Here is an 11,977-nt window from a genome sequence, read left to right on the forward strand (position 1 = left end):
TACAACTGATTTATAGTCTTTTCCCTCATATTTAGTTGTTGCACAATGATGCAGTAAAACAAGCTCTCTGCAGTTGGTGGATTCAAGTGCAGCTCAGAAGCTCAGACATGCAAGATGTGAGGGTTGAATAAAACATGTTTTGATGCTCGTGTTTGCTCATATTTTTATATCCAGGTAAAGATTTCCTCAGAGCAACATCAATGCAACATAATTTGGCAGCTGACTGAATTCATGGATGTTAGAGCTTCCCACACATGGATCGAGGCTGGGACTATAAATGGTAACTGGTAATTGAAATATCATCTTCCAATGATATAACTGGGACTGTGATGAATTACCTTTGTGTCTGCAGTACATGTCAAACACCACTGAGACTTGATGAATGGTTGTCATCACTGAAAGAACAGCACAGTCAGAATATATAAGAACTGTGATCAGTAGCTTTTTTCAGAATAAATAAATGAACTGCTTGTGAAGACCAACATGAATTCACCAAATCAAGTTCACAGAGAAGTGAATAGTATGTATAGTGGAATGACCTGTTATTGATCATGTGAATAGCAAACCTGGAGAAGCCACATTGATTACTCTCAGACTTTGACCATGCACGACTGAATGATATAGTCATTCCTGGTGTGTATTGAAACTTGCCGACGCTGTCATATCTAATAACCTGAAAGCAAATCCAATTCAGTAACTGGCTTAAGTCTGCAAACCCACAGACATCAGCAGATGTCAGCAGGGACTTTTTTGCCTTTAAATGTGATCTCCAGCAACTGGAAACCAGCCCGGTTAGATCAAGGTCAGGTGACTGACTTTCCCGATGAAGAATATCCAACAGCTTGATCTTAAAAAATGCTGATTACAGCTGATTGTACAGCTGTATAGTCGCTGTGAAGAGGTTTTTCTTCACTATTACAACTACTTTCCTATCATCCACTACACTGATCTTGACATAGATACTCAAAAGACCCTTTTGGCAAGTTAAATATTTGCCGTGAACATTAATGATAGCTATGTAGCAATGCCCAAGATACAAAAAATGTCACCATCATTGTGATAGATGAGATGCTCCTTAACACAGGAATGTAGGTTTTCTGACTTACTGTAAAGCAGAAGTAAGCGATATTTTTGTGTTACTATAAGTCTTGAATAGTTATATCTTCCGACAGCAATCACTTACATAGAGCGTTTGGACCGAAACACGGGTCTGTCAGTCACTCTGCTCTGCTCTGAGCCGAGGAGAAAACTTTTCTCGTATCCTACAATTTTTATCCAATGAGGAGAGAGAACAGCATGAAGGGCTGTGTGTGCAGCCAAGGGATGCGCCGTGAATGTGGTGACGTAGGGACGAGGACTGTTATGGTGCGTTCAGGGCAGCCCGTAACTCGTGTTTTTCCGACCTGTGAAGTCATACCAGTTCGATCTGGTACGAGTTCACGGGTCGGAAGTTACGAGTGGCCGTTATAGTGACTTTCACAGGTAAAACAGGTCGGAAAAACACGAGTGGGTTGCCTGGAACGCTACAAAGTCGTAAGTCGTGACTTGAAGCTGTAATTTACGGTTTCAAAAGCCTGCCTGGAACGCAGCATTAGCCGAAACGACCGGATCGCTTACTTCTGCTTTAATGCTAAACTAATATATCTACAAAAACACAGTCAATTCATATTTAATACGTATTATCTAATGCCATTAATCATTTGTATTTGCCATACAGTGGATGCATGATAAATGAGAAAATATACTGTGTTATAAAAGAAATCTTCTTCTCGCGTCTCTCTTCCCCTGCACATACCCATCAAGAGTTTTTATGAGCAACTGTCAAATGCTAATTGTCTGAATTTCAAGCAGTTATCCAACACTTGTTTCCCTGCACATATGCTTGACATTAGGGCATCTTCCCTGCAGTGTTTGGTGAGTGATGTATGGCAATAAAATATGAGCGTAAAAACAGAGTAAACACAAATGACACACAGCAAACAAGATATATACAGACAGATGCTACAAAGCCGAGTTGAAGCAGTGCAAAACAGCAAGAACCTAAATATCTGTCAGCGGCGAGCATCCTGAGATGCATGTACATGCAGGAGTCTGACTGTGCAGAGGAAGACCTTGTAGCTCTTAGTGATACTGCAGACACACAAAGCAACAACAGACTGTTCAATTAGACTTTTGCAGGAACATCAGTTGTGGTTTTGTGCACCGATTCACTCTTGTGACCCTTTCTCTTTGCCAACAGGGAGCCTTGGTAAATACAAACAAAGTCCTTGATGGAGGAACAAGGTTCAAGACATGATGTGCGCAAGCACTATTCTCCTTCAGTCTCCATGACAAAGACAGTGGATTTTTCACCTCTACAGGGCTGGAAAAGTGAAGTATTTAACTTGTTTTGGGGAAGACAGGACTATATTCTTGATCGTCTTAACATATTGGGGGATTTGGGTTGGGAACTCTTAGTCATAAATCACACTTCAACAGGGAGCACAAAACATGCAGTTGGAAAACATGTTATTCTCATTAGAGCGTGGGGTATCCACAAAGACTTTTAATAGACTGCAGAGGAATTTCTCTTTGAAAAGCCTCCATCATTTTGGTGTGATGTTGCCTCATCAAAGGTCAGAGCAACATAAATCATTTTTTATCAGGTGTCAGTGGATAAGGTAAGATACCTTGGAGAAGTGGAGCCATTTGGAGTATTCCCCTATCTTTTGCTGTCACACTTGAAGGTAACAATGCTGACTGATGTCAGAGCATGTGCAAGACCTTGGGAAAAGTTACTTCAGCTTTGGTGTTCATCATGTTTCACGGCGTAACTTTACAAGGGAACATGGCAACACTACAGACTGAATGTCTATTTGATTCATTCACCACAGATACAGTGTCTGTCTCCAGGTTTTTCCAACTCCCATGAGTTTCTGAGGAAAGACAAAAACAGACGAGAGAAATGAGATCCTACCCAATATATTGATTAACTACAATATGAGAGTCCACTGGAGCCCCACAGAAGCACGGCTATACAAGGAGGAGATTCACAATGGGTGGGGGTCTCAATGAGTGCCCTATAGTAGCATCTCTATATCTTGCATCAAGCATAGGAAAGATAGATCCATACATTGTACAGACATCTCCATCAGTGGACTGCAGAGGGTGCAGTGATATAATGAATCTGCCTCCCATCTAATGGCTTCCCTGACATCCATTTACCAATGAAAGAAATTGCAGCTCCTTCACAAGACCAATTAAATCATTATCCGGTCATCTCCTGTAGCCAATGAGATTTCACAGAGTGAGCCTTGGTGCAAAGTTTCTTTGTGTAACCAAGAGAGTTTACAGTTGGACAGATGACAGATAAAGTGGCTGTTACTTACTTACTGCATCAAAGAGCCTAACTGACCACATTTTTGTCTAAACAGAAAATGTGGGGATATTTTCTTCAGTTTTTTATCTATAAACACGCCTCAAAAAAGGGTAGAATAAACTAATGGTTTCCATGAAAGAAAAAAAAGAAAATGCTCTGGAGTACTTCCAAATAGGTCACAGTGGAGGAATGATTCCTTGGGAAATAGCACAGTGCCCCAAGGGCCACAATATACCATAATACAATGACATGGAGACTGAGGATTTAAGCAGCCACGTGGGGAAATGTAAAGACGTACTGAAGTCAGAATGCTTCACAGCAAGAAACGGAATCATTCAGGAGGCTTTCGTTTTGTCTGTTCATATTGTTGAACACTGCTGTTCAGCAACAAGAACATTTTATCATTACCAGCCAATTACAGCACAGGAGCGGGAAACAAACAATTATTCAGGGAAATACATATATTTTACTGACACCTCTGTCAGAAAACGAGAAAATGTCATCTACTCCACTGAACCAACCAGAGCTCTTATCTTCCCATGCCTCTCCATCCAAATGGCTCTGAATCCATTGCCACAGTAATCACAGATGATGAGATACTGGGACTGCGGGGATTGAAGGTGTGTATTGCCTTCAAAATGTAAAGGCCCTTAGGCTTTTTGAGTAAACCTCAAAAAAGCTAAAAAAAAATATATATATATATATTTTGATGCTTGATATAAAAAAAAAGCCAAAATTTAGGAAATTACATTGTCTATATTTGCCTGTGCAAAAGACGAAGAGAGAAATGGAATAACTCCCCATTTATACATAACTGCTCTGAAAATCAAAAAAAAAAAAAAACTTTGACAAAAAAAGAGAGAAATTTCTTAAAAGAGAGAAAAAAGGGCGAAAACTTAAAAGAGAGAAAGCAGCCATGCTGTGCACCACTAGAGCCAAAGACCTTAAACAACAAGCACATTAGTACACAGCTTTTCTTTCTTGTCTAACTTTCAAAAAATCTGTGTGTGTGTGTGTGTGTGTGTGTGCCTATGCGGAGATGAATGGACGGATGACATGCGGCGGTGGTGTAGCCTATTTGCGACAATTAAGAAAAAAAAAACAGCCCGCCACTCCTAAATGAATGTAGAGGAAACACCTATATTTCAACTTCTCCCTCCGTGGTTTGTAGAGTATCTATGGTCCGGTCGCACCATGGATGTATTATAATAGATCCATGAGTGACACCAAAGAGAAGTGTGAACAGGCGTCAGGCGCTAACGATGTGATAACGTCATAGGCTACTGTAAGTACAGGAGCCCCAGGTGATCAAGGCTAATGAGCTGGCGTTTCACAACTTCAACAGGCTGAAAAAAGTCTTGAATCTGGATTGAAAAATATGTTTTCAGGCAAACACATTTACCAAAAATAATGCTTATTACAGGTTCGAATATTTAGAGCTGCCCTAATATTCGTTCGAATATGGTTATTTTTTTAATATTCGAATTATATTCGAATATCGAAGTTTGTTGTCAAAGCCCTAACAAACATTCACCAAAGGAAAGTGCACAGCTAATTAGATGCTCAACATCAGCATATTAAACAGCATTTAAATTAGCTATTTGTAAGTTTTGCCCATTAGCACTGACGGCTGTTTACTGACCAGTCTAGAAGAGACGTTATGAGTTCGGCATCAAGTCAATGTCAATGTTAGTTTTTGTCTCTATAATATTAACTAGCTAGCCATTGATGGTCTTTTCACTTTCCAATAGCGTGTAACAGTAGCCCCCAATCCCCCAACCAGTAGGTTGTTTGCTGACATCTTGTCTTAGCTGAAGTTATTGTATTGTAACAATCACCACTGCTGTAGAGCTGTACACAAAACAGTACCTTAATGCCCTTCAAATGATCCTGCAAAGTTGCTAAGCTCACCCTGTCAGAGGAACTAAACCAAATACTGATACACAACCTCAAGAGGAAAAAGAGCATTTCTAAAAATTTCCCCAAAGACCTTTTAATCTAGACACCTCTTAACACATGTTGGTATTTTTTGACAGCAAAAAAGTACAACTAAATGTAATTTTAACTGGACTTTTTATTATAAGAAAAGAACAGTGCTGTCTCCTATGTCATCCTTTTCAAATCAGACATGCAACACCATCTAATTCCCAATCTCCCTGCCACTCAAACCAGAACTCTCTTTGCAGCCACCCGGCCTTGTGAGACATGTTCTTTTTCTACTTTATAAAAAGGCATGGGATTGCTAATTCCCTCAAACCAAAAAGATAGTGAGAGCAGCTGCCCAAGGTTTCCATCTCTCTTGCACGCTACATTGATAAACCAAGGTTGGACAGAAGAGAGTGAGCGGCACTTTATGGTCCCTGAAGGCAAGAGCAGCACACATGGTCACACACAAATGTTCATCAGCAGAGACAGGCATGACACGGACTGTTACGTGTCATCAAACTTGATGGAGAAACTTGACAGCCTGACCTCATGCTCTACACAGAAGCTTTGACACAATGAAAAAAAAAAGAAAAAAAAAAACAACAGCAACAGCAACAACATGGGTGTAACCTCCAGATGGTCCAACAGAGAGAACCAGCCCATCCATCACCAGAGTGATATAACACCTGGAGTACAAGTAAGAGTCATGAGGTGTGTAGCTATGGTCAGTTGCTTTATCTGTTAAACCTGTCAGAATCAAGGTCATTGTTATTGTTTTAATGGTTGACCTTTCTTCAGCTGTTAGGATGGTTGACTGGAGTTGTGACTGAAAGCTGCAAGGCAGTGACAAGGGGAGGAGACATTGATGGAGAGATGAGGAGATAACTAGCCAAGAATATCACAAGATTTAAAGGAACAGTGGGAAGAAGGAGACAAGAGGGTGAGAAACTGGTTTCTATTACAGCCCTACATGTGGTCATTTTTAGGCACTCAGTAAAACAGCATTTACTTGCTTTTATTTTTGCTTACTTTAGATAAAAAGAGGGCAGCTGCACCACTGATGAGAGTGTATTTCAAGGCTTTCCTTCGAATGAATGGAAAATTATGCAAATAGTAATTTCATTCAGATAAAACAGGAAATTCAAAAGTTGAGGGGGAGAGAAAACTAGAAAATAAACCTGAATACTCTGCCTATGGTCAAATAGTGGTCAAATGCAAATACCTTCTTTTGCTGCTACTGTAATACAAGCATCATACCCATCATCTGTGCGTAAGATCTGTGGATCCATGCCTGGCACGGATAACCTTTGGCTACGCTGCAGATGGCCAATGTTATATCATATCACACACTTAGTAAAAGTCCCACACAACATGTTTTATTTTTGTGGCCAAAGTAGATCTACTCAGATACAGATACAATTAAGTTATCATAAAATACCAATGTCTGGACTTTCATGAGATAAATACACTTAAATTTCACTGAGTGGATGGCCCCAGTAATCACGTCACAGAGTACATGCAAAGAATGTAAACTCTGAAAGCAGTCTACTTTACCTACTGTACTATTCTGATGATCGCCTGTTCAGCTTTTGAGAGTTAACCATCTAATCATTTGCTGTAGTGAGTTCAGATTAAATGAACAACCTCTCCTTATTATACAGAGACCTGGGGGGAAATGAAACCCATAAGCTGTAGCAGGGGAATGTTAAAAGGCTGTTAACAAAGTGTCTGCTGTGTTGATGCAACAATCGCAACGCCACAATACCCTGCGGCCCTCATAATATATATGAACTGACACTTCAAAGAGACAACACTTGTTGTCACTGCCAAGTCGCCGGAGAGATTTGCCAAAGAGGTGCCTGTACACTTTGACCGTTATCTATCAATTGCATACAGGACAATGTAGTTGATTTTAATTATGACTCCTGTTATTGAGGGGTTTAATCAAAATGTCGTGTTGGGAACCAGGCCAAATAAAAACATCTCATTGTTTTCCCTAAAATGAATTGCTTCAAAATTAATAAACTCACATTTTGTAGATATGGGCTTAGTCGAGATAATATTACTGCATAAATCTGTTTAATGTGCCACTGTATCAGAACAATCTGTTGTAAATGCTGTATATTCACCTTGTTATATCTCTAAAACAAAGCACTGTGAAACAGGTTATGAGATATGGTACAGTACATACACTTTGTGATCAGTATAGCAGCAAGATAAGAAAGTCTGTCAAAAAAATAAACATTGTCACTTGTTGTGTGGGAAAAGATCAGAGCGAGCACAAGAGAGTGAAGAGGGGGCGACGGCGCACGTCTTGGACATGTTAGAGGGATTTAATTTTTTCACATTGTCAAGCAGATGATTACATTTTCTCGGCACAATGGATATTTGTTGCTCGACAGGGTCAAGGAGAGACGGATATGGTGACAGACACAGCCAAAATAAGCAGGCAGGAAGAGACAGAGTGTCTTTGGATTAAAACCACCACACTTGCGAATAAATACAGATGGGAATTAAGAACTGGATCCAGCTGAGAACCGGTTCCAAGTAGTCTGAAACACCAGCACCGCGTACCCTCCGGGCTTATCGATTCCTTTGATCGATACATGCATGTTTTTCAGAGAGAGGCCGATATATATACACCCACTACGCAAGGTCCCTGAAATCCCCTCACGTGAAAGCGGCGGATGCTGTTTAAACTTTGATGAGAGGATGAAGTGAAACCATCCGTCTACTCGCAAAAAGAGAAACAAAAATGTCATGATGGTGAATAACTCAAACAGCAATGAGGGAAACTTTGTCCCACCTCTTCAAGTTTGGTGTCAGAAAGTAGCAGGCTTACTGTATGTAGGCTTATGAAGGTGCTAACTTGCAGTGCATCTCTGTCTTACATATCATGGCAGCACCGTTCTTGGTCTGGGTCCTTCCAGCCACTTGGCAACAGGCAGCAGTGTTAATGCATTGAAGTTCAGAAAAGATAACATGTCCATACGCCTGTGTACCAAATGAAACCTCTGGGACGAGTCCAGAAACTCTGAGTCAAGGTTTCAACTCTGGACTGATGCAAGATGGACTGACTATTGATTAAATATCGAATTTAAAGTGCTGATTAGCTGGGCAGAGAGGGTTATATGCAATGCGCACATCCCTCAATAAACAAAGTCGATCGTGTATACAGCTGAACTGCGGTATAAATAGCCTTTCATATTTGAAATGGAGATTGCTGGATCCTTTTTGATGGGGCCTGATGCAGTTGATAAAATGAATAATAAAGATGCTGTCGTAGTTTATAGTCCAAGGTTTACATTGTACAACTAAGTCAGGTGTGACTGAGTAGAACTTTTTTTTTTCTCATAGAAAAATCAGATCAATAAGGAGAATTGATAGTGGCATTGGTTTCAGTCAATTTTATCAATTCCCATCACGATTTGTCCAACATCTGAAAACTGCCTCTGTGAGGTACTTACAGTAAGTATTCTTATTATTTGATGGGAGCCATTAAGAGCTGATGATAAATATTTCAAGAGCTAGAGTAGATGAGGGACTCTTGATGAATGGCCTTTATCTGATCATAAGAGCTCCTGTGTCACAATATCTGAAAGAACCTGGGCTTTAACAATGGGAGTGGTTTCATATGCCACAAAAAAATGCAGTACAGAGGAAATGCAAATATGTTGGCTTATTCCCAACAGAGGAAGGCTCACTGTAATAATGAGAGGGGCGGAGAGAGACAAGTAGAGCCATGGGCCAAGAGCTGGCTGCCAAACAACAATAAAAACGCACTTGTGTGTGATAGATCAAGCTGTGAGAGGAAGATGAAGGGCACGCCAGGGTCAGATAGAAAGAAATCCTCTGTGATCTCTCCCATCTTTCACAAAGACCGTCTGTGGTGTTACAGGAGACACTGAGGGGAGAGAGGTGGCACAGAGGGAAGATACCATACACAAAGAAATAAAAACAAAAAGAAAGAAACAATAAGGGACAGGGCTGGAAATGGATGCGTCTTGAGACAAGGGGCCCTGGGCACAGACAAGGAAAAAGGTCCCTCACTCTTATAGACTTGGAACAAAAGCCCCAGACTCTGAGACTACAAACAGTGCGGTTGTGTCATTTCTGCTCTTTGTGTTTCCCTTTGTGTTCATTTGGCATCTTTTTGTGGCCGTCTTCTGGTTTCTCTCTGTAGTAATTCTGTGTCTTTTTGACATAATTATGCTTCTTTATGTGGTCTCCTAGTTTTTCCATCTCTCTTTGTGGCAATTTTGCATCTTTTGGAAAATTCTGTGTTTTGGGTTGTATTTGTAGCAGTTTTGTGTCTCCTCTGAGTTGTTTTGAATCCCTTTCTTAACAATTTGAATCTATTCCGGGCCATTTTGGATCTCTTTGTAGGTGTTTTGTGTATCTTTTCCAACATGAAATGTCAACAGTGGCTTCAAATAGCAGTTCTGACCCCCACTGACACCCTCTGGGCCCCTGAGCCTGCGCTGGGTAGGCCCCTGCAGAAATCTATCCATGAAACTAGAGAGTCTTACTGGACGTCTGGGATATGGCCGATTGACCTCTGGAGCTTCTGCACTGCATGGCTGGCTGAGCACATTGGATCCCACTGTTAAACCAATCGAGAGAGGAGTCGGCTGGGTTGGGGAGGGGTGAGGTGTGTTGGGGTGAGGATGGGGAGGCGCTGTCGTTTCGGTGTGAGTTTTTCTCACATTTATCCTGGTCAGGTGGAAAGCTGAATGAACCTGAGCCGCCACCCATCCCTGCTCCTTACTACAGCTTAAAGATGATGGAACACCAGAAACCATCGGGACTTCAGGAGAACCAAAGGAAGATATAGATTACTAGGGAAACAGTGCTGAGAGACTCACAGGAGAATCCTGACTAGTACACCATTACTTTTAACTGTCTCACTTTGCTGGCTGAAGCTTGCTGGCTTTTGCCTCCTCCTAAGAATCAATTAAAGAAGAGATTTACCAAACCTTATAGGAGTGTGACGACTGATGAGTATTTAAAAATCTCTGTGCCTCTCTGTGTGTCTCCTCTGCTATGGATCAATAACTCTTTTATACTGTCTATAATTGAAATGCAGGGAGCCTGAGGTGATTTAGTTGGCTTTAATTTCCTTGTTCGTTATGAATACAAATATAAGCCCAAGGATATCAGATCTCCATTGATCTACAATTGCACACAAACACATGCACCCATTCCTCTGTCTATTAGCTGAGATACACTTGAGTTATATAATATATTTAATTACTGTACTCATCTGTAAGGATTATTCTTTTTATTATCAACCAATCTGTTGATTAGTATCTCGTTGAATCAATGGATGTATAAAGCTTTCAAATAATATGTTGCAGCTAAACAACAGCCCAAAGAGGCACAAAGAGATTTAATATTATCATAGAAAATGAAGGAAATAAACAAAATGTTACATATGAAAAGATGTGGCCAGTAAATAATTAGCATCTATGTTTGAAAACGACTGAGAGGATTAATGATTCATCAAAATTGCTGAAAGTGAATCTTCTTTGATCATTTTAAGAATTTATTGACTGATCGGTTTACTTTTTAAAAACATGCACAATATTTAAGAGACTATAAGCTATTTTTGTTTGTCAACTGAAACATAAAATACTCATATGAGACATGAGCGTAAAGCAAAGCCTGTTCTTTGTATTCAGTGTTTAGTAAGACCTAAAAAGATTAATAGGTTCTAACTACTTCCCATCTCTCTGTACTTTTGTCAGGCACCTCGACACTTTACCATCGGAGAAAGACTAAATTACAGGGGGGTGGAGGGAGAAGTGGCGACTGCACGGTAAAATGAAAAGGAAAGAGCAAAAGGAGTGCAGGACCTTGTTAAAAGCCCCTTTGTGACAGTCAAGGAAAGGCTGCAGCTCCACGTCATTAAATGTGGCTGAAGTTGTACAGAGTGACTGAAAAAAAAGAAAAGAGAAGAGGAGACATGCAGGCCAGAAGAGAGGATTTCAAAGGTAGGTGCTGCAAAACAAGACCACTGACACTTTGGAAATGGAAGATCAAGTGGTTGATGTCAAAGAAAGAAAGAAAGAAAGAAAGAAAGAAAGAAAGAAAGAAAGAAAGAAAGAAAGAAAGAAAGAAAGAAAGAAAGAAAGAAAGAAAGAAAGAAGCAATGAGAATGAGGCAGAGGAACAAAAACCAACAACCAGACTGTGAAATTGAAACTATTCTTAACTTTTCTATTCTAACCACAGTTAACAATGGAACTCTGAAAACCAAACCTTTATCCTGGTGTGTAAATGGTCCACAATGCAAGGAACATAAATGAGAATAAAGGTTTGGAGGATCAATAGTATAGGTGATGTAGGATGTGCTGATCAGTGTTTTTTTTCCTTTTATCATCAGACACATATTAGTTACCTTGACATATTTCGACTAACTGCTGTAGTCTTCCTCAGAAGGGTCACCTGATGTGCCTGAAACGGCCATGTCACAGAAACATCAGGTGACGCTTCTAAGGAAAACTACAGCAGGTAGTCGAAGATATCAAGGTAGTTAATACAATCCTTCATGTGTCTGATAAAAGGAAGAAAAAAAACACTGATTGTCAAACTGAAGACATGATGCACATAATTTAACTACAACAATGACCGTATGGAAGTTGTAGTCTTTTTTGTAGTTTTTTGTTAAATGCACTGGTATCAGATTGGTACT

General features: G+C 40.2%; 1 protein-coding gene across 1 annotated transcript in view; it reads left to right on the top strand.

Annotated features, from left to right (window-relative positions):
• Nucleotides 1–10,118, top strand: part of LOC310992977 (type-2 ice-structuring protein-like) — a gene marked incomplete at its 3' end in the record, with an annotated part of 29,625 nt that extends 19,507 nt beyond the window's left edge. Inside the window, exon 9 of the mRNA XM_083981204.1 lies at nucleotides 10,006–10,118. Coding sequence (XP_083837330.1) covers nucleotides 10,006–10,118 — 113 coding nt within the window. The remainder of the gene's footprint in view (nucleotides 1–10,005) is intronic.
• Nucleotides 10,119–11,977: the final 1,859 nt, after the last annotated feature.

This window comes from Trachurus trachurus (assembly GCF_905171665.1).
Source record: "Trachurus trachurus genome assembly, chromosome: 10".
In the NCBI taxonomy this organism is placed as follows: Eukaryota; Metazoa; Chordata; class Actinopteri; order Carangiformes; family Carangidae; genus Trachurus; species Trachurus trachurus.